General features: G+C 41.3%; 1 protein-coding gene across 3 annotated transcripts in view; it reads right to left on the bottom strand.

Annotated features, from left to right (window-relative positions):
* Positions 1-23,137, bottom strand: part of rtn3 (reticulon 3) — a 29,640-nt gene that overhangs the window by 6,000 nt on the left and 503 nt on the right. Inside the window, exons 2-6 of one of the 3 annotated variants that reach the window (XM_046379806.1) lie at positions 16,052-16,099; positions 9,787-12,411; positions 4,652-4,859; positions 3,202-3,340; positions 1,034-1,103 (exon numbers count right to left, since the gene is read on the bottom strand). In XM_046379806.1, the coding sequence (XP_046235762.1) occupies positions 1,034-1,103; positions 3,202-3,340; positions 4,652-4,859; positions 9,787-12,411; positions 16,052-16,099 (3,090 nt within the window). The remainder of the gene's footprint in view (positions 1-1,033; positions 1,104-3,201; positions 3,341-4,651; positions 4,860-9,786; positions 12,412-16,051; positions 16,100-23,137) is intronic. The other 2 variants (XM_046379804.1, XM_046379805.1) reach the window with 2 other exon arrangements.

The raw sequence follows: 23,137 nt of genomic DNA, 5'->3' as shown, positions 1-23,137 counted from the left end.
AATGCGGCATCTCTGCCTCAGTACTTTATCAGCGAAACTAAATATAAATCTTGCTCATTTCTAAGTTTACTGTCTTTCAGCTGGTACTCCACTTGCAGAAGACGGGCTTCAATGGAAAGAGATGACGCAAAGCCTTGAGGTGAAGTCACGCATTGGACCGCAGAGGAGCAAAGCATTCCTGGAGGCTGTCTTAATGAGTAGCTTCCATTATGGGACAGTACAGTGTGGTTAGCTGCTCTCCACTCCTTATACAACCTTATAGCCTCTGAGCCATCTTGTCGACCAACTGCACATCACTTCGAACACCGGACTAAATGAGCATGGTGGCTTCAGTAAAACACTCCAAGGCCATCACGGAGACCTCTGTCTGCAACTTCTACACACTGCTGTTCTGAAGAAAATGTCAACCATAAACTGACTCTGTTCAGACTTGGGTAAGTAAAGTCTACAACGTATTGTTGCAGCTCCCTCCTCGGCCCAAATTAAAAACTTCATTTCTTTTCCATGACTTTCCATGAATACACTGAAGTTCTTCTTTGACCCATATTTTGTCCTTCTGGTATGTTAAAAAATTGCTTTGACTGGTTGAAGCTAAAAACTGTCCTCTAATGCAAACAAAGTGGAGAAATAATCAACTAAGACGTGTTAAAAATTCAAACTCATAATTCAGTCAGGACTTAGAGATGTCACTGAAGCAATTGGCAAAGACAAAAGTGGTTGGTTGACCTGACCTGCGGTGTGAATCCATTAGAGATGATCAATTACACAACTTAGAAGATGAGAAAGTAGCTGTCTGTGTGCCATTTACAGGGGTTTATAATAAAGAACAGCACCGCAAACTACGGGAAGCTCCACGAAAGCATAAAACTGTGATGGAGAGGTGCTTTCCAATTAAAGTCACCTTTAAATTCAGAAAAGTCAATAATTTTTGAATGCGGTTTCAATTTCAGCTGGTAAAACAGAAAACGTGGAGTTTTTCTGAAACCCGGTGAAATGTGAATGCGGCCTGACTCCTGGTTCCCACGGTGCTTACCCAGGATGAGAATGGTGATTCCATTAAAGACGGCTCCCACGTAGGTCAACAGCCACATGACCACAGCCAGCTGGTGAGAACAACAAACAAAGAAGCCCACAGGGCAACTTAGAGAGTTGAAGTATCCAACATCCAACACTTCATGTACACATAGTTCACAGTTTACTTTCTGTCTGAATCTGAGTCTTTAATAATCATTGTGACGACCTGAGAAAACTTGAGGGAAGACACTGAATCCTGTTTAAAAAAATGTCTCATACCTGAAATGCGGAATTTGTTCAGGTATGAGGCTGTTTGTCACATAAATCTTGCAAACAAAAATCAATTCTTTAATACTATTTTGAAAGGAGTGTACATATAAAGCGGCGATGAGGGCTTTGCAGGTTCATCACTCCTCCCATCAGGACTGACGAGAGTTTCACTGACTAGCTTTGTTGCACCCTTACACAGTTACTGTTCTTGTTGGTACCTTCAGAATAATCCATGTTAAGGGCCTTTAGTGATGATGATGGGACTCAAGTCAACTCAACAACCCATAACTTGGGGCTTTTCAGAAGCTGAACTTTTAAGAACATTATGAGGCTTTGGTGTGAGGTTTTTTTTTCTTGTGTTTCCACTGTGCTACAGAAACTGGGATATTTTGAAAATACATCATTAAAAAGGCCGCAGGGGTACTGTCCTCGTTTCTGTGTGCTTCTAGCAGGTGACAGGAGTAAAGCAACCGTGAGGCATACAACAATAGAACATGGTGCTGATGTTGTTGTTGGTTTTCTTTAATGTTTATGTGAACATGAAACAGAGGTTGGCCTAGACGTTGGAGAAGCGGCTTGTGACCAGAAGGTCACTGGTTTGATTCCCCCCTGGACTGGCAGGAAAAATTTAGGTGTAATAGAGTGATTAATAATGCCCCCTTCTCTATTAGCCAGCTGATATGCCCTTGAGCAAGGCACTTAACCCCTAATTGCAGAGTCCCAGAAGGTCTCCAGAAAAGGGAAGCGGCTGCGAGTTGCTCTTTAACAGGAAATTAGATGGCCAACCAGTCGTACATACATACTGCAAACTGTGTTTGTCTTTCGTCTCTCATACGACTGAAAAATACTACATGAAAACGCTGCTGATGCATAAATCCCATTAGGAATGCAGATAAATATAATCCAAAGTTTACTTTTTTTAGTTTTAGTTTCCTATCCCTCGTTTACTTTACATTTATGTATGTATGTGGGTCTAAGTTTTTCTGTATATATGTGAATATCTTTGTGTACGTATCACATCTTTGGTGATAATACATAAATAGAAATTCCACACTTGATGGGTCTTGTTCAGCTGAGCTTAATAATGCATTGTCATTTTATGAAGGGTTGTCTTCATAGCCAGTCAGGACAGCAGCAATGATTACAGCAACCAATAACTCTCTATGTACATGGACATTGAATTCCCATCGGGATCAATAAAGTATCTATCTATCTATATGTCAAGTGCATACTGCACCAGGTGAACTTGAGCTTAGCTATTGCATCATAGCCCACACCCACTTTGACCTAGAACAAGAAACCACAAACTGCTGTTGAATTAGCACATGCTGTTTTCTGGTCTTTATTTTAGGCACTTTTAGTTTATCTTACACATACCTGAAAAATGTTTTGCTCAAACTTCTATTTTCTCATGACTAGCTAATTTTGAAAAATAATTAATTGGTTGTGATGTCATGCTTTTTTCTATTTCATTTGTAACTGTGACAACACATTCTTTAAACTGAAACAGTGAGGAGGTCTTCTAATCTGACTGGTTAGATCCAGAGGCAGCGAGACAGACATGTTTCAGGACAGCTGGGAGATGGTGTGACCTGATTCTAAGTTTCAATGTGTCGCTGAGTTCCAAGCCACCGTTGGGTTACATTCTCTAAATAATTATCATCCAACAATCTAATCTGAACTGATGGGGTTTGTTTCAATGATACAGATCAGATTGTCACTTTAATTTGACTGAATCCCCCCTAGTGATGAGTTACTACTGTACCACTGAGAGCTATAAAAAGGCTGCACCCAGGAGAGGAGTCCTCATGGGACAGAGTGGGAATAGATTTCCACTGAAAGCAGACTAAACGTTTAAAAAAAAAAAAGAAGAAGCAGGACGGCATTGGACATTGACTGAAGGCTGGAGATGCTCACCTTCAGGGAGTCCACAAGGTCCTCGACCAGGAAGAGGCGGCTCATCTGCTTCAGGGCTCGGTTGATGTAGGTCAGACTGGTGTCCACGTGCTTGCGGAAAGTCTCTGGAGGGATGCTGACATCCTTATCTATCAGCGCTCTGCAGGGAAACAAAGATGAGGAGGAGGAGGAGGAGGAGGAGAAGGTGAACACAAAGTGCTGCAGGAAAATGCCACAACACTTTAAAGAGGACTTAGTAACAGTAGGATTTTATGTTTTCCCCTTGGTGACTTAAAAGAGACAACCTTCATAATCTTCATACCATGCAGTACAACCTGACCATAATAATGCTTGTTGTTTATAGGGTTGTTGATCAAAACCAATGGCCCAGTGGTTACTTGGGTTAAGTACAGATATGAAGAGGCTGAAGAGTTGCTTAAAACTTCTTATTTTTCTTATTTGGATTGGACTTACAATAAATAAATTACAATAATAGAATAAAATTCCATTATTACGCTAAATAAATTCCAGTATACTGCCCAGAGTGTCGAAACAATTTGTTTTGTTGGATTTGGTGCTTCTCTATAAATAACTCTATAAATAACCACATAGTTTTCAACTGCATCACATTACTTGGTGGAGAAAAATAAACCGAAATTGTGCTACTTGACACATAAATTTAACATTTTCACATTTTCTCCTTTTGTGAATTCTTAGGCTTAGAGGCTTAATGAGCTATAAAGAGGATTTAGTGTAGCGCCTTTGGAGAGGAGCTGTGTTCTCAGCTCTGTGAAGCATTCCCGTGGGCTCTGACTCCACCATAAAAGTTATTCTATAAATAAAAGCAGAGGAGGCAGAGGTTACGACAGGCGATGCCACGCCTGACCTCTAACATTCTGAAACATAGTAGTCTTCAGAGCAGCATGTACTTTAATGGTTTACACGAGGCAGTGGTTTAAAACATGTGGCAGTGCAGAGCAGCAACGTGGCTCGGTGCACATCTCAATAATTTATCCTCTTTACATTATTCCATACACACATGTGGGATATTAAAATGTTTCATGCAGTGCTGTATACTTTACAGCAGCACATGTACAAACCATCTGAATGCGGTCCCAGAGTGTTTAGTAACCTGACTACAATGTCATTCCAGCTGCTATGGGCCAGTGTGTGTGGCTTTTGTGTCCTTCAATTAATATGGGTTGAATCTATCTTTAAAATTCATTGTTTACTCCAGGTCTTCAAATAATGTAGGGAGCAACTCAGAATAAACAGACAGGAGTTCATAAAGGACCACACTTTCAAAGCCGTTTTCACATAGATACTGTCAAAAACATTTTGCAATTCTAGCATCTAACTGAAAACACTGTTTATTCAGCTTTATCAAAGTCAGGTCAATCAAATCTCCCAAACAAATTAGAAAAGATGAAAGTGAAGTTCCACTGAATCTCAAGAGAAGATCAAATCTCACTTGAAAGGGTGTCCCTCACTGGACTTCTGCACGGCCTGGACCACAGACTTGTAGATGCGGAAGGTGATGGTGACACAGAGCAGGGCCAGCAGCAGGTAGGAGGCCACGCTGATGACGCTGAAGGCTGCAAGCGACAGCAGCAGCAGCATAGACAGACCGAACACCAAGCCCGACTTCTTGGGGTCTCGCCAGTGGATCAGATCCTTAACTGCAGAGAGGTGGAAAGATGTGGTTAGGCTTACAGTGGTAGGACCTCAACTGGCCTACAAAGAAATATCATCGTGTTAACCTGAAATATGATGGGTTCTCCTCAAACTTACAAGTGAATAGTCTAGAAACCTGTAATGTCCAAATAAATACGGGCCCCAGCCACTGTGTGAGAATTCAGTTACTTTGAGATGTATGAATACAGCACAAATAGTTGGGAACTGTTTTCATGGAAAATATGAGGAAGAAACAAAAAACAAAAACACACCTCCAACTGTGCAACTCTGGTACTATAAAACATGAATATGTGCAACAAATCTCCTCTGGCATCTGCAGCTGAGGGGGACACACTGCTGTAGATGCCCGTTTCATGTTTGTATGCATGTCCTGTGAGGAGCTGTGCATGCAGAAGCAATAGCCTCTATACAAGGCGGTTATGTAATGCTGGAATGGGTTGGCACTCTCAAACTGCCACTTCTTCCCTCTGCATGAAAAAGGGGGGTATGTAAAAAAAGAAAAAGCCTTGTGTAAGTGGTGGAGAACCCACGTGGGCTGATGCCTCAGGGACAGTCCAGGCTTCAGTGCTCCAGCTACTTTAATGGAAACAACACGTTATATGGGATCTCACACACTCACCACAGAAAACTGAAAACAGCTACAATAAACAAACTATTAGCTTTTTCCTATTTTGCCAAATGAGCCCGTGCAGCCCTATTCTGACTCTGACGTCAGCCTCTGGCCACATGGAAGCAGAGGGAATTTTAATTCCCTTAGATGAGGACTGCCGGCCAAAGTTGGCCCGTCATAATTTTCACTTTGGCCTACTAGAAGTTTCTTGAGGGGAAAAAAAGGAAAAAAAAATAAATGAATAAAAACAAATAATTTAAATAGCTGTTGTAAAATGGACCTTAATTATTTTCATAATCTGAGCATGACCAGCAGAGTCAGCTAAGGTGAATTTCACAAGTGTGCTTTTAGCCTGTGTGCTGCTGACCGAGAGCAGCCCTATCAGAGCTGACCTTTAATACTACGGTTACTGGCTAGTCCTAGCATGTTCCTGGCTGGGTAACATGTTATTAACAGTATTCCAACTAGCTCTGGCAGTAGTCACTACACCACTAAGCATTCAATACCGCTTGTTTTGTGAGGGCATATCAATCTTTTGATTCACTTTCTTTTGTAACCATGCTTGTATCTGACATAACTGACAGCACCATAGTAAATCTGGACAAACTATCTGACTCCTTAGCAAAACTGTCAGAAAAAAAATACATACTACAAGTATTTGTTAAACTATGATTAGACAGTTAGATGGGCTACCAAACTAAACAAGTCTGGTCCCTTCCGGCACCCTCACTAGTGCATAGACATTGAACTGATATCATATAAAAAGATCTCTAAAACAGCTACCAGTACGAACATCTTTTGCATTATATTCCGTATCACTACATGACTTATCTGACTCCTTTACAATTTGATGCTGAATGCTCATTTAGAAGTTACTTTTTATTAACTTAAGTAATGCTAAGCATACCAAGACATGAACAAGAATGTGAGAGAAAAGCAGCAGTAGTAGCACTGCTGTGGTGCTCACACACAACCAGAGAGAGAGAAAGCTCTATTGTTCCTGATTCTGTTTGTTGAGCCTACAGTGAGACTTTGTTAAAACTCCCTAACTGCAGGACAATACGATCTCCACCTATCAGCTCAGTGGGCTGACCACATCCAGGGGCAAGTGGATTCATGAATCCCTTTTCAAAACGTTAAAATGCACAACGGTCAAGTTAAAAACAAAGTTGACCTCTCTGGAGATGCAATGTTTTCATCTGACAACAACAATGAGAGGGGTCTCCTCACCCTGCACTGCAGGGGTGTATGCACCCTCCCAGCGTGCTTTGCTGCCGGTACCCACTGGGAGGCAGCCAGAGGTTGACAGTCCTCGTTCATTATCTCTCTCCCTCTCTCTCTCCGCCTCTCGGCCTCACTCTGCTCTGCTGGGGCGCAATGGCCTGCTTTCACTGTGCTGCTCTGAGAGCGACACACACAACCAGAAGAACTGATCTATCATCAAACACCGGAGCCTTAGAAACAGCAGTAGAACCAGATAATTATCTTGACTGCTTTTCTCCCACTCACTCTCATCAGTAAAAATAATTCACATATTCATCTAAACCAACAACATGCCTCTTAGACTCCATCCTAACTAAGCTGCTCAAAGACGTTTTACCCTTACATAGCACCTCTCTATTAGACATGATCAGTCTGTCCCTGATAACAGGCTATGTACCCCAGTCATTTAAAGTAGCTGTAGTCAAACCCCTCCTTAAAAAGCACACACTTGAGCCAGAGGTTTTAAGCAACTAAATGCTCTGAACAATAAAATATAACACGTCATCTTTGTTGTTCCCATGTTTCAGGTTAAAAAAAAAAATCATGAACACACTGAAGCTGGAGGAGTGATTTTCCAACTCTGGAAATGCAGCATTTCAAGGAGTAAATACAGGGAGAATACAACAAAAAATAGGGTTGTACATAAGATTTAGTACATATGTTTCAACCAAAACAATGATGGGTAGCTGTGATTCATTACAGGCAGTGAAACTACTAACAATCCCAAAGGAGTAATTGGAGTAAATGGCAATAAGATTATTTGATGTAACAATCTGTTAGGTTGTTCAAACCATTCCAAATCATGACAGATGTTATTACCTCTAACTAAAAAGTAGGTAATAACTGTAACAAACACGCCATTACAAGTCCGTGCAAGGCAACTTAACGGGGAGTCAAATTCAGGTTGTGTTTGTACTTAGATGTGCCTTGCTCCACTTCACAAATATTCAAAAAACAGGACAAACATGTATCTGAACACAAATGAACTGCTTGGGCAATAAAGTCTGGTAGTAGAGCTTGCAGCTAACTGCAAAAAAAATAGTATTCTTTCATGAAAATTTGTAGGGCAATGCAGCAAGTGTCATGCATATCCAGCATTAACAACAGGCACACCAACTGCAACAAACTCACCTAGCAAAAAGTACCCCGCCTAATAACCTACTGAGTTGTGGAGCAGCACTGCAGTGAAGCACTAAAATAGCACAAGCTCATGGCTGGAGGGGGGAGATTTAACAACACAGGCTTCTCTACAGAACATGACATAAAACAGATTCATCTTCAACACTAAGTCATTAACATCACATATACTGCTAACGAGCAAGCTTCACAGAACAATATGCAGTTTTAAAATGCCTCTTCTGTGCACTTTTCCTGAGTTTCTGGTTGCTGAAATACCTGCACTCTGTTCTCTGCTGTGCCAACTTTAGATTAAAGCATTCGACACATGTAGACATACCACTGAATGTGTTAGGATTACTATCTAAATACCAGCCTCCGTTCATGTGCATGTGGAATGGAGATCGTATTTGCGGGGGGATGGGCGGTGGAGGGTACTGCAGAACTGGCTGCTGTAACTCTTGCAAAACAAGAACTTCCAATATTTTGCCCTTGCTTCGGTCAACTTTAAAGGAATAATATACACAATAATCATCAAAGTAAGCTGTGGTGCACGGAAATAGGCTGGTTTATCTCAGATCTCACGTTCAGACTATTTTAGATGAAAAGAAGAAGACTTGAGAAGCTACGACTGAAAGACACGACAGCAAAGTCATTTCTTTGTCTGAAACCTGAATACGAATTATGGCATCAAAATAATGTGCACCTCGGCGGGCTTAAGCTTACATCATTTCATGTCACGGTCTTCAGCAAGTGTACTATGTAAAGCTGCATCACGGCAGAAACCCGACACTGGGGATCGACAGTAACCTATCCAAGGTTCTTGTGAGTCAACACTTGGGCACCATATTTAAACCCTCACTCACTCTGTTAATGGACCACTGCCGAGCTGTAAAGGACAGAGGGCAGGAGAGGGTCAAAAGCTCAGATGGAGTGGGGATCAGTAGACCAAATACAGCCTTCGTGTCCGTATAGCAGGAGTATGTGGTTTGGGTTCTAGAATTTCGGACAACTGCAGTCAAATTGCAGTCTCTACAGCTTTAGCATACCGCCAAACAAGCAAGACAAATATTGTAGTTCAACAGACACATATGTAACTGATATCTGATATTATCTCCTCAAACATATGACTGGGGCTGGACAACATGATATTCAGTGACATCATGATTAACTCTGAAGTGCCACTAGCATGACACGTAAACCCAAAGGCAGACTCCCTGGACACTGAGAGAAGGGTCTCTTGTAGGGGAACCATGTTGGCATTCCTTACTGCATAAGGTATTTAGACATTCTGACACAAGAAACATCTACTCCAATTACCTAACTGCTTTTCAGCATTTGAGCAAACATGTACCATGCTGTAAATATCTACACCTGCATTTATAGTTTTTTGCTACTCTATGTGAAATAATGATCAAATGCGCTTGTGATGAACTGAATCTACAAAATAAGTAATAACTGTCCAACAGAACTAAACTCTGTTAAAAAGTGGGTTAGATTCATGATTGAGTGAGTGACAGTAAACTCTGTTGGTATTTGTAGACATTTGGATATTAATATTCCACTGCATCTTGATAATGTGGCTTTGGCTTGGCCACAGAAGGACAAAGCATACTAAGGCTTTTATGCTCTTTGGTACAACTCCTTGCTGACCAGTGACAATAAGTAGGTACTATGTATCATAGGCCAGCCCACACTCTATCGAGCAAAATAAGGAGACTGCAGATCAACCTCTTATCAGCCATCAACAAATGGCTTTCTCTTTTTCTTGCCAAGAAGCATATTAATACGTGTACACAATGTGAAAACATAGAATCACTTCAAAAGGAGCAGGCAGTTACAAGGTGCAAGTGAAAAAAACGGATCCTTCTGAGGACTGCATGAGTCTAGCAGGCCTATTGCCCAGAAAGAAGAGGTGTTACCTGATAAGTGGGTTAGTATTGCTGTCAAGACATGCTCAGCAAGATGATAAGCTTCAGCCACCCATTCGTCGATGGCTTCTACCTCTTTGGAATAGGTGCTGTCGAGCACAAAGTTGCTTTGGGAACATGGAGGATTAGGACCTAAGGTAATAGATGACTGCTGTAGAGATGTTGCACTGGGGTTAGCTTTGCACTGGTCAGGAGCTTTTGACTGGAGAGACACCACGTCCTCCTCCTCCTCCTCCTCTTGACTGCTCCCCAGCTCTTTAAGAGCAGTTATAGTAAGCTGTTCTTGTTCAAGATCCATCACCATGGTTGGAGGGTACTGTGAAGGAAGGGAACCAGTTTTGCAGAACTCATTCTGGGGGCGAATATCTTCATGTGTAGAGTCAGGTTCTTCATCCTGCCTTGATTTCAGGCACTCTCGCATGAACTCTACAAAGCTATCTGTAGGCTCACAAACTGAGCTGTCAGGGTCAATGCGTTCTGTGCTGCTTGTTGTGTCAGTTGCTTGGTGACCTGTTTTAGTATCCTGCTGGATCTTTAAGTCAACATTCTGTCCTGCGAGGGAGTTACCATTTGCCTTGTTATCAGTCATCATATTCTCATTGAAATCTTGCTCATCAATGCTGTTTACTGTATCACCCTGGAAGGAGGAATAAGGGTCTTGAGGATAATCTCTTCGAGATGGCTGAGCAACTGTCTTGGAGAAGGCTTCACCATCAGTCAGAGAAGTGAAATCTTCCAGTTTTTGACTGCCCTCAGGAACATCACTCTGTGCAGTACTTGCTTTCAATGTTTCAACATGGCTTTGAGAAGAATCAGAAAGAAACCGCTCTTTAGCATTGTTTGGCGCATTGTCGATGTCATCCAAGGGAGAGGATGCATCATAGTCGTAATCAAATGATTGCCTGTCATAGATATCATCTTGCATGAAGCTGGTTTTAGAAACAGAAGCCTCCTCCATATAAGCCTCTTTTGCGACCGTGTTGCTCTTTTCATCCACTTGGGATTTGGTGCAAGGAGTTGGGTCCACAAATGTAAGATCTGTCTTGCAAGATTTGACCAGGATATCTTGTGCTTCATCAGACCACTCGTCATCATTGTCTGGGAAGTCCACTTCTTCATTTGTGACTATGAAAGGGGAGGGTTCATCAGTTAGTTTAATGGAAGAGGTCTGTGTATTTTCCAATTGTGCTTGGGAAAAATCTGAAGCTAAGTCTTCTGAATGAGTTAAACTGGGTAAAGTCTCAGGTACTGAGGCAGATTCCTCATGGACTGTATCGGTAAGAGATGTGAGTATCTTGTGTTTGGGAGAGTATTCAGCATCAGAGTCCACAGGCGAGGATGGAGGAGAGTAACCTTCCATGAATTCAGTTTCTAAGGGGCGTGTCTTGGGTGGTTCATTTTTACTCTCCTCTGATTCTGGTTCCGGGGTTTTGGGGGCCTCTCTGTGTGAGTCTTTTACAACTTCATAATCCTCATCATCCTCTGCTTCAGGCTCCATTTCCATCTCCTCTTCGCTGTAATTCGGCTCATCTGTCTCAATAACATTGATTGTTGGAACCTGCATTAGCTTCCTCTCAGACTTTGGTGGGGGAATCTCCTTTTCCTCAGTGGGAAGACTTGGTGCGACAGAAGGAGGAGGGGTGCTGGCAGGATCATTTTCATTTGAAACTGCTTGATCAGAAGAGACAGAAACAGAGACACCATCTTCAATGACAGTATCATCTGACTCTCCTGAGCTGTCTGCTTCACTTGCCTCTGGGGGCTCCAGATCACCGGTGGACTTTGGTTTAGCATCCATGCAAACTGGTGGGAAGACAGGAGAAGGGGAGTCAAAGCCTGCAGGAGGTGCAGGTGAAGCTGGAAGCACTGAATTAAGATTTGATGAAGGCTGAACACCAGATTTTTCCTGCTGATCCCACATGTAAGCTGTCGGCAAAAACCTAAGATCAAATTCAGGCTCCTCCTCAACACTTGGCTGTTTCTGTGCAGCACTGAAATCATCTGGTTTTGGAGCTTCAACAGGAGAATCCTGGAAAGCATCAGGGACACCAGCAAAGGCAGCAGGCATAACTGTGTCATTCTCCTTGTTCTCCTTTGATGCAACGTTGTCTGAAGTCACGGTGCATTTAATTAAATCTACAGTATCAAAGTCTGGCACAGGAGGTAGATGAGCCTTCATCCACTCTTCTGTTTCTTCAAATTCATTCACTTGTCTTAAATCTCCCAGTACTTCAAACGGAGATTCTGGTGACTCCTGATCAACAGAACGTCTCCTCTTCTGGACAGTTGGTGTGATTTTCTCAGTGGGAGATTTTGGGGTCTCTGTGGGAGATTTTGGGGTCTCGGTGGGAGATTTCTCATGGTGGCGGTCTTTGAAGTGAGAGAAACCTCCCTCACTTCTAAAATCTGTTTCCTTCTTTTTGGCAGCAAGAGCTTCCAATGCCTTTATTCGCTCTGAAACAGGAGACATCTTTATCGGTGAATCCAGTTGTCCATCTGGCAGCCCAGCTTCACTTCCATAATTACCAGGAGTGAATGAGCCAGGTTGAGAGGGAAAGCGAAGGGATGTCGCTACACCTTCACAGGGCTTGTCGGAGCCCAGGACCACTCTTTTGTCTGCATCGCCATGCATGATGAACAACAGCGAGAAGAAAAAAGGAGGGGAGGTCATATACATCACAAACACTAAACTTCCATGCACTTGTAATATTGTTCAGCGAGGCCTTAATGTTGCAGCCCAAGCATTCATGCACTGCGTCATGGTAATATAAGACAGATTCATATAATGGATGGAAACTTCACTTCTAGCATGCTGCTCTTGACTACTCTACAAAGTTGTCTCCTGGCAACGTTGTAGAAGCAGCAAAGAAATGAAATCGCACTGATTCATCTTCTTTTAAATCACCATGCGTGACTGTTGACTGCATGGCAGCTGCATTTGTGTAGCAAGTGCATATGCCTTGTTATATGTTTGCAGACTTGAAAGCAGTTTCTTTTTGACAGTGTTTACCTTTCTGCTTGTTTGAACAACATACATTTTCCCAGGACAAAATAATAGTAGTGATATTAACAAAAAATAGTTTAATTTGTCAATCATTACAACTTTTGAGAATGTTCTGATTTGGAAACCGTTCTTTGTAACAATCATGCGGATAAAATGAATATGATCACAGTGTACTGCTGATGACTGCTGGATACGATTTTTTTAAAACCCAGGATCAGGTTGATGCAATACAACATTTTCCTCTTAGCTTTGACTTCAGTCTCAGGATTTTTTTTGTTTACTGTTAATGTTGTTGTAATTACTATTTGCACCTCTATACAAATTAACAAAAGACAAATTCTACCAGAAAAAAAACAAAACAAAAAGAAAAACAGAAAACATATCCCTTAAAGTCTTAATAACTGCAAATTCATCAGAACTGCTAGTGGTGACACAGTAACAAACACGAAGGAGTTAAAGGAATTGAAAAGAAGTTAAAACTACCAGAAAAGACATAGAATAAGTATCAAAAAATGTCACAGCCACCAAGAACAATTGCAATGTTGTAGTCAGTTATTTGTTACATAATCATATTTGTTAACTGCCTATTATAACATCAAAATTATGTAATTTTTTGATACGGAAATGGTGAAAAATGCACCACGAGTTAGATAATACTGCTGTCCCTGTGCAGTTAATCAGGGCATTTAAACACCACCATTACCTCAGCCACACAGCTGAGGAGACTTTTACAGTTCATATGATGTGGCAGAGCCCCCCCCCAGCCAAGTCACATGGCCTCCTCGTTACTGTGGAGGTCACAAAGATCCAAAAATGTTCTAAGCAACTGTTCTGAAAATCACATGATGCCTTTCCATCACCAGTCATCTCCTATGTCATTTTCAACACCCAACATCAAGTCATCATGACAAGGATTTTGCTATATTCAGATTACATTACAGATTACATTAGCTGCCCAGCTCCACCTATCCTGTACAGATGTAATAGCTTTGTCTAGATAACGCAAGGTCCAGATTTGTCCTACTTCGAGTGAACCTTTCAGTGTTAGCTGTGGTGAGCATGATCCTGTAAACCCACTCCTACTCTGTCAATATATGGACACAGACTTTTCCACTGATGGCCATTTGACTGGTCCACTTTGTCTTGGATAGGACTGTTACCTCCTCTTCACCACAATACAATGCATTGTTCAAACTAGGCCACATGAATGGACTTTTCCATCCCGCCAACAGCGTTATAGTCTTTTGGCTCTGCACGAGTACACAAATTCCAAAACAGCTCATGCTCTCAGACTACATCCATGGATGTCAGGCACATCTCGGGCTACTTAATTAGAAAATACACTTCCAGAGGGACTATAATTCACAAATGATTTAATGAATATGGTTCAGATAAGCTGTGTAACATCTGCCAAATTAGGCCTCAGTGGCTTTCCATGTCTAATTTATGCAATCCGTTCTCTGCAATAACAGGAGTTGAGTGACTATTAATGTGGCCTGGGTATCACAATAATTTGTTAGGAAAAGCTTTGTCATCTATGACCTTAAGATCAGCACAGCATGTTACAAACGCTTGGAAAAGGATAGTAAGTGGGCCTTTTCTTCCAATTTCCACAAATAACAATTACTACAATGAAATATTTTATTATTTTATTACCTGGGAACTCAGTTTAGTTTTATACTTCTGGTACCTCTTCACCAATAGTATTCAATTAGTAGAGAAAATAATAAAGTTCAACAATGAAGGCATTTAGCCTGAAACCCCAGGCATTGATTTACTGATAAAAACTTTGTACATCAGCAAAGTCATATCCTTGCTGACGAGTCAGTAAGAGTTCAAATTCCACAGGGTGCAGTCAGGTCCTGTTATTTATCACTGAGAGTGAATAGGTTGAATGCTTGTGACATAACTGTTGAATGATAACATGTGGCTCATAATATCATCTACTGTAATCTAGCCAAATGAAGCACAATTCAATAAATGCTATTTTCACAGTGTTACAGGCTACTTTTATTTTATTTTTATTTTTTAAGACTTCTAACAATGATTAAAAAAAAATCACACTACAAAAAGATTATGAAAATAAAGAAGCAAAACTAGCCAAAGAAAACCTATATTTTAATGCGTAAGCAAATGTGTGAAACATGCACAAAGCCTACGAAGCCATATGCACACAGTGGAGTGGAGGGCGAGTGAGCAGCCACAGGCAATGGCGGGCCCAGGCCGCTGGGCTGTGGATCATATCTCCAGTGCCACTCATCCTCCAGGGTCCATTTGCTACTGCAGTTGGGGGGAGCTCAGATACTAGGGCAGCAGGAAGGTAGGACCACCCCTCAGGGACACCAACCTGATCCGTTTTTAGGTTTCTGCTCTTGTGCGCACAATGTGAACTTGAACTTCTTTGCTTTCTTAAAATAAGGTGGCAATCTTGGGATTATCTTGAACCTACAGTGAGCGCCGCTGACCTAAATAATGATCATTAGCAGGCGGTAAAGACTGAAAAGGATCCACTTACTAGCAGCTGCCGAAGCAAGATTTTAGTGATCTTATTCTTGGGAGTCTGTAAAGAGACTGTAGACAGGCGAGAACAAGCAGTAGTAAATGCTGAAATTGACAAAGAGTAGTCTTGATTCCTACTGTCTGTTATCAATCACTTCCAAGGCGACTGAGGCAAATTATTCAAAATGGACCACATACATAAATGTCTGTATAAGCTCTGTTTCTTTTGCTTCTGTTGCTCAGACTATTTCTATGCACAGATACATTTCCTAGCATTAAACTAAACTAACATTAAACTAACAATGAAACCTGTCAATAGGTCGAAATGACTGTTTACAGCATTAGCTGGAAAGGTTTCATCTCAAGTTGAAATGGGGGTTGGGCTGGTGAAGAAAATTGCCGATGCCATATGTCATTGAAAACAAGAGCAGTTCTGCTGCCTTGCTAACTTACAATTATTGAAGCAACTAAGCATTAACAGCGTTGGAAACATACGGGATACCATGAGAAGGTTGGTACGAGTAGGGGCAGGTAAAGACCAGTCAAGCTGGGAAAGGAGCTGGAGTTAGGACTGGAGTTCACTATGTTGTTGGCTTTCTTTCGCAGGTTGGTATCTTAATTATTGGACTCTTATGAGCAGGAGAGGGGCACTAGAAAAAGGAATGAAGTGGAGCAGTACAGCAGCAGGCCAGCAAGATTGTATAAGACAGTGGGATAGAGCAGGTGAGCAGCGGAAGAGAACCATACACTTGCCTTGAGGAGATTGAATGAGAGATACAGGCGAAGAGGAAAGAAAGGAATCTGAAAAAAAATAAAGGACAGAAGAATGATCATCCTAGAAGAAGTAGTAAACAACTCCTATCCACTGAACCCATTAAAATAAAGGCACTCAAATGAAGAGAAAACAGGGTTTAACTTATCCAGCCTTAATAACTCTACGTGCTATGAAAAATCTAATTCTATGCCCCATGCATATGCTTTCATTGCTTACTTGAGTAAACCTACAACAACTTTAATACATGCACTTATATTTGCTACGTAGGCAAGACCAAGACAGTTTACTTAAGCAGAGAAAAGAGCTTCTCACTTTGCTTTAATGCTGCTATGAGGAATAAATGAACCACAACCAAAAGACCACCCTTTCTAATTTACTCTTTTCTTGGTTATGCTGCTATGATACAAACCACCAGGAAAGAAAGATTTAATGCGACCTACTTTTTAATGCTGTCACCAGGAACCTTCATTAGGATTAATCTAAATGCCACTGCATACATCAGGGATTCTAAAAAAGTCGGGATGCTGCGTTAAATGTAAAAAATAAAAACAACTGAATTCGGTGATTTGCAAATATTCAACAAAATCCAGTATGAAGACAAGATATTTAATGTTCAAATTGATAAACTTTGTATTTTTGTAAATGCTCACTCATTCTGAATTTGATGCCATCATTCATCCATCCATCCATTTTCTATACCGCTTATCCGTCAGGGTCGCAGGGAGCTGGAGCCTATCCCAGCTGACTGCAGGTAAGAGGCGGGGTACACCCTGGACTGGTCGCCAGCCAATCGCAGGGCCGATGATGCCATCGTTTTGTTGCATTTAAGTTGGGACAGGAGCAACAGAAGACTGGGAAAGGTGTGTACTGCTCAAAAACCACCAGTGTTCACATTCCACAGATAAACAGGTTCATTGATAAGACGTGCTGATATCATGACTGGGCATGAAAGGGGCTTCCTCAAAAAGCTCAGTCATTCACAAACAAGGATTGGCCGAGGTTTTTGTTAAAAACTGTTTCGGCGAATAGCCCAACAGTTCAAGTGCACGGCTTCAAAACATATCAATGAAATGAACTGAGGGATTTCACCATCTGTATTTTCTAGTATCATTAACAGATTCATAAAATGTGGAGAAATCTCTACATTTAAGAAGAAGAATAGAAGAAGAATCAGCTTTATTGACAGTATATGTATTTTTACATACACACACTGAATTCGTCTTCTGCATGTGACCCATCCTTAGTTGAACACACACATGCAACACCTGGCAAATTACATGCAGTGAAACACACACACAGGAGCAGTGGGCAGCATCAAGCGCCCGGGGGGGGGGGTTAAGTTAAGCAAGGGCACATCAGCCGGCTAATGGGCGGGGCGGGGGGGGGGGGGGGGGGGGGCATTTTTCGCATTAATCACTCCACCACACCCAAATTTTTCCTGCCCGTCTGGTGGGGGAATCGAACCAGTGACCCTCCGATCACAAGCCGCTTCTCCAACCTGTAGGCCACGGCTGTAAGGTTGGAAAACTTTCCACCTCTCAGACAGCACTGCATCAAAAACCAACATGATTATATAAAGGACATCACCGCATGGGGTTTGAGCACTTCATGGTTGATGGTTAACATCAACCATGCAAAAGCATACAATGTCACGGATGTTGTTTCCTTTGGGCTAAAGTGGAAAAGGAATATCTACAAGACTGCAGATTGTTACCAGTGCAAAGTTCAAAAGTCAGCATCTGTGATAGTATGACACGGGTAACTTCGGAGCAACATATGCTGCCATCCAGATGGCGTCTCGGGGACATTCTCGCTTATTTCAGCAAGACAACAAAACCCACATTCAGCCTGTGTTACAACAGCATCACTTTATAGTAAAAGAGGCAACAGGTACAAGAATCGTCTGTCTGTAATCCAGTCATGTCTCCCATTGAAAAAGCATGGTGCATTACAAAGTTCAAAATATGAGACTGGAGACCCCAGACTGTCAAGTGGCTGAAGTCGTACATCAAGTGAAAATGGGAAAGAATTTATTTTTCATAACTTCAACAAATAGTGTTCTCAGTTCTCAAACACTTACAGAGAGAAGGTGATAATAAAACGCAGTGGTAAAGATGCCCCTGTCCTAATGTTTTTGGAATATGCTAAAGGAATCAAATATAGAATGTACATTTATACAAAAAAACAGCTTCACTATGAACATTAAATCATGTCATTGAACAGTATACAGTTGAAAATGATTTGCAAATTATTGCATTCTGTTTTTATTTGCATTTCACACCATGTTTCACCTTTCTGGAATCAGAGTTATATAAAATAGTGTCCTTCTCCTGTTTTAACTTGACAAAGCTGCTGAGCACAAAGCAGCTTCATAAAGTAACCCAGTTTGGTGTTTAAGAACTCGACTGGCCTGCAGAGATACCTGATCTCAACCACATACGATAGCTTTAGGACGAACTGGAACATTGACTGTGAGCCAGGCCTTCACCTTAAATCAGTGCTGGACCTCACTAAAGCTGCTGTGTCTAAATAAGAGCAAATCCCTGCAACCAGGTTCAGCATCTAGAGGAAAGACTAAAACCATGAGATTGGAGACTGGAAATTAGGCCCATAAACCCAGCGTCTGTAGTGTCACTTTGTTACTTTGCACCTCTATGAGTAAATGCTTGAGTACATTACATCTAGCACTCAAGATAAAGAGGAAGTCATTAGAGTTCACACCTCATTGTCCTTTGTCAGAAGAAAAATCTTGAGTTATGGGGACAGACCAAAGATCTTTGAGAGTTTCAGGTTTACTAACGGAGGTGTGGCGTCTCTCTTCAGTTCAGCACAAATGGAGTTTATACAGGCTGGACAAGTTGGGGTTGGTGTGCCCTTGTGGTGCAGCATTCCTTCAGTAGGATTCATACGACTGTTACCTTCTTAACACACCACACCTTCACTTTTTAACCGCAGTGGGAGCACTAATTCCCACCTGTGTTTCCACATTTGTCAGTGGCAAATTGGAGGGAGTAGAGTTAAAAAGGCTGCAAAAAGATAACAGTTCAAACATATACATAAAAATGAAATTAATTAAGATCATTCACATCCTTCAGGACATCAAAATTAAAAACATGGCTAAATGTCACTGTTCAACAAAAACATGTCATCAGATTACTTGAAGAATACATTTTGCTAACTCTGACAACATATCTGACATATCATCACCTAAAGTTGTTCTTAACTGCTAGGTGCTCCACTTTCCTCAGCAGCTAGTGTACCAACTTTGCCCGCCTGCTGATTGGTGCTGGAAATAAGGCCGAAAAGATCAGAGTTTGTGTACCCTACAACCAAAATAATGAGCTAAAAGAGGCTGGGGATGTCTGTAGAGCTGAAGGGGAATTGTGGAATTGATCATAATTCTGTGAGTTTCTTTCAAGATTCCATTTGCATGTCTAAAACTATAATTAACAAAGCTTTGAGCTATGTTCAGTTACAGAAAGGATCATTTTTGGTTTCTAGAACAATGATTAGACTGCCCTCATGCAGTCATGCCTCATCTCTTAGTGGAAGTGATGGTGAGGGGTGGGACTACCGCAATGCCCGTCATCCCTGTTCTGGTGCTCCAGCTCTCCCGTACCGTCCACCCCTGAGGGCTATCTGATTGCTTCTGTGACCTCAGTGATGTGGTCTGCTCCAGCAGGAAGTGGAGGGAGGAGGGCTGTCTTGGCAAGTGCACAGAGCGAGCGAGAGAGAGCACAAGGTGAAAAGAACTCAGTGTTCCTTGAAGCTTCACATGGGCGTTTCACTTTCAAATAGTTTACAGTGAGCACCTATCTTGAGCAATGAACTGAAAGCACGTTTAATTCAGTGAAGTACAAGTTCATTAAACAACTCTGATGACAATGATATGAGACAGGTCACCAAAAAGGAAAACAGAGCGAGCATACTAAATCATATCAATGAATATAACCAACATAACCTATTCGGTCTTGTCAGATTGCAGGTTTAGGAAGTAACTGTTGATAATTACAGATGTGTATCACTAAGTTCGGGATACTACTAACTACAGTTACGCTATTAAAATGATAGAATTTTATGTAAATCAATAACAAAGCAGAAGACCCGAACTCTCTTCTTCAGTCTTCTTCAGTGAACACTGTCTGAACGGTAATAGAGCAAACTGAAAGGTGGGGTTTGCTCATACTAGAAAACATGAGCACAGAGATAGCTGTAATCCTTAACAGTCATCAAACGGTGATCTGACAATTACAGTGTCTGAGTGCTGAAATAATGTCTGTTGGTAAATTTAAAGTATTTTTCACAGACACAGGCACAAAAGCAGCAACACACTGTTTGATTCCAAGGCTAACTTCCCCTGAAAATCTGATGCAACGTAGTTTGAGAAATGAGGTCCTCATTTTGAAGTGTGCCACTTCCTTTGTGACTAGCGTCACTCATCAGTGTGCAAGTCAAGTGGAGTGGGCTAAGCTACAGACAGAAGCTGGAAAGGCAGGCCAGGCCATCTGGCAGCTGTGACGTTCACAGGCTGAAAGACAAACCTGGTGTTGACTACTATAAAAACATTACAGTAAGGACTGGAGAATATGAACAAAAGCACGTAGCTTTGACAGAATACTTCCCTATCAGTAATGTGCCAATGTCTAAGGTACATACACACACACACACACACACACACGCAAACCAACATCATCGTAAACCAACACTTTCTGTCTGTCTGTCTTATTAGTAAAAGTTGATGAAATATACCTAAAAACAGACTTAAAAATGTGTTTTTAGTCTTCTTGTTTTCACCAGCTGTTTTACTAATACATTAATTATTCATTAGTTACTCATTCTTTTCATCCTGTAATGACATCACAGGGGCAGGTCAAAGCAGTGACCCTTTCCAAACCTGTCTGCTCAAACACTGACAAAAAAAAAAAAAATTAACAGATTAATCCATTACAAATAAATCTTTAGTTGTAGACAATTTCAAAACAAAAACTCTTTATTGTTGCTCTTATGGCAAAGGAACACAAGTCCATACACTGAAATATATAATGCATTTATTTTGCAAATGTTGAAAAAATTAAGATTCATTGCCAACTTCAACAAATATACCAAGGACAAAAGTATTTCCAAATACATAAAGCACATATACAAATATATTCTTTCCTTAAAATGTGGATATCGAGTATGGCCCAAAAGCCATATTTTGAAGTGACTCAGCAGTGCTGTAATGACTAAGGTATATGGAAGGCAATGCCTGTTAACTCTCATGGAACGTTAAAAAAAATTACTAGAGTAAGGTTATGGCTGCCAGAAAACTATTTCTCACAGCCATGTTGTCAGAGTCTGCCTTAGAAATTGTAGTCCTAGCAAACAAAAACTGGTTTTAGCATACACTCATAAAACACTATGCCTGTACAGCTTTTGCTAGCGGTGTGAATGCCCTCTTAACTTAAAACTGTAACATGTGTTTTAGGGACTAAACCCCAAGCTATATTAAAAAAATAAATAAATAAATACCCACTTAGCTCATGGTCACTTCTCTAAGGGTTAACTGGAGACTAGAGTATAATTAGAACAGACTATAATTGGTCATTATTGTCATAACCTTTAAGTCATACTATACATCACATGATTATCCATCCATCCGCCCATCCATTTTCTATACCCGTTCTATCCATGCAGTTCATGATTTTCGGACTGTGGGTTCCAAGTGCCCCGAGAAAACCCACACGGGCACAGGTAGAACATGCAAAATCCACACAGAAGGGCGCAGACCGGACTCGAAACCGGAACCCTCTTGCTGTAAGGCCACAATGCTAACCGCAGCACCACTGTGCCACCTATCACGATTATGAGCATGTACAACATCATGGTAATAAATGCATTCCGATGTGAATTAACATACCTACTTGTGTCCTTGTAGATTTCTGGAAATCTTTTAATGTATGCTTTGCTCTCTTGAGTGGTAACTTCAAGATCACATTGAAAATCAGTGAGGCAATGTGTGCCACACCCTGTTGACACCCATGACCACATGTACTTTAATTCTTATTCACAAGCCTACAATCCTTTTGATTAACAGAACATGGCTTTGAAGGATTTTCAGATGGCTCACATGCTGCAGCTGATTGAGCCATGGAGCTCATAACAGACAGCTTAACACACACATACACGCACACACACACTGATGGTGGAGCTGCCACTCCCTCATAGACAATAACCTGCCCATAAGGCCCTCAGACACAACATTGGTGACGCTAATGAGGCTCATCTAGACTGTGAAACCTGAAAATCCAAAATGACTAAAAACCTGGATATGGTTCAAGTTAATAGACATAAATGAACGACAGTAATGAGGCAAGATGTTCCGAGACCATTACCAGCACAACACAAAAAAGGGCAATGCGCCTTTAAGAGGTCCTCACTTCATTGGCAGTTGCCCAGTAACAATGCATCTGCAGTGCAGAACATCGCAACATTTACCACCGATAACGCTTTGTCACCCCAAATCTCACTGTAAAAAACTGTCATTTAAAGTTTGTTTTTATTAGCAACAAAAATACACAACCCTTAGAGCATGATGTAAGACTACTGACAGTCAAATGGGTATAGATTTCAATTCGGCTACAATCAAATGCATTAATCAGGGCGTATTTGAATGAAACGTGTCTCCTTTTCTCCAAATTAGCCCCGTTAATCACGTAGTTTCGAACAAAAACGCCGTCTGTTAGCAAGTGTTATCAACCCGTGTTTCACTGTTTAACCCACCTTACCATTTGCTCCACGAAAATACACTTTACTTAAACGTCTCTGTTAACGCTCTGCAACACTACACTGCCTCTACTTACCGACAAGACCTCTCAAAATTGACAGATTGATAAAAGACGTTTTCTATAAAGTTGTCACCACGGAAGAGAGCGGCGTCTACCAGGGGCAGGCCAAAGTCACGTAGGGTATGCATTCGTGTGTTCGGGTATGTTCACAACCACAGGTGTTTCGTATTATGACTAAAACAACCACGTACAGGCCAACGACAGGCCAAATAAAAGAAAACGGTTTCCACATAACAA

The sequence above is a fragment of the Scatophagus argus genome, chromosome 23 (assembly GCF_020382885.2).
Source record: "Scatophagus argus isolate fScaArg1 chromosome 23, fScaArg1.pri, whole genome shotgun sequence".
Lineage (NCBI taxonomy): Eukaryota > Metazoa > Chordata > Actinopteri > Scatophagidae > Scatophagus > Scatophagus argus.
The sequence above is the reverse complement of the archived record's forward strand: the minus strand, read 5'-3'. Positions and strand labels throughout refer to the sequence as shown.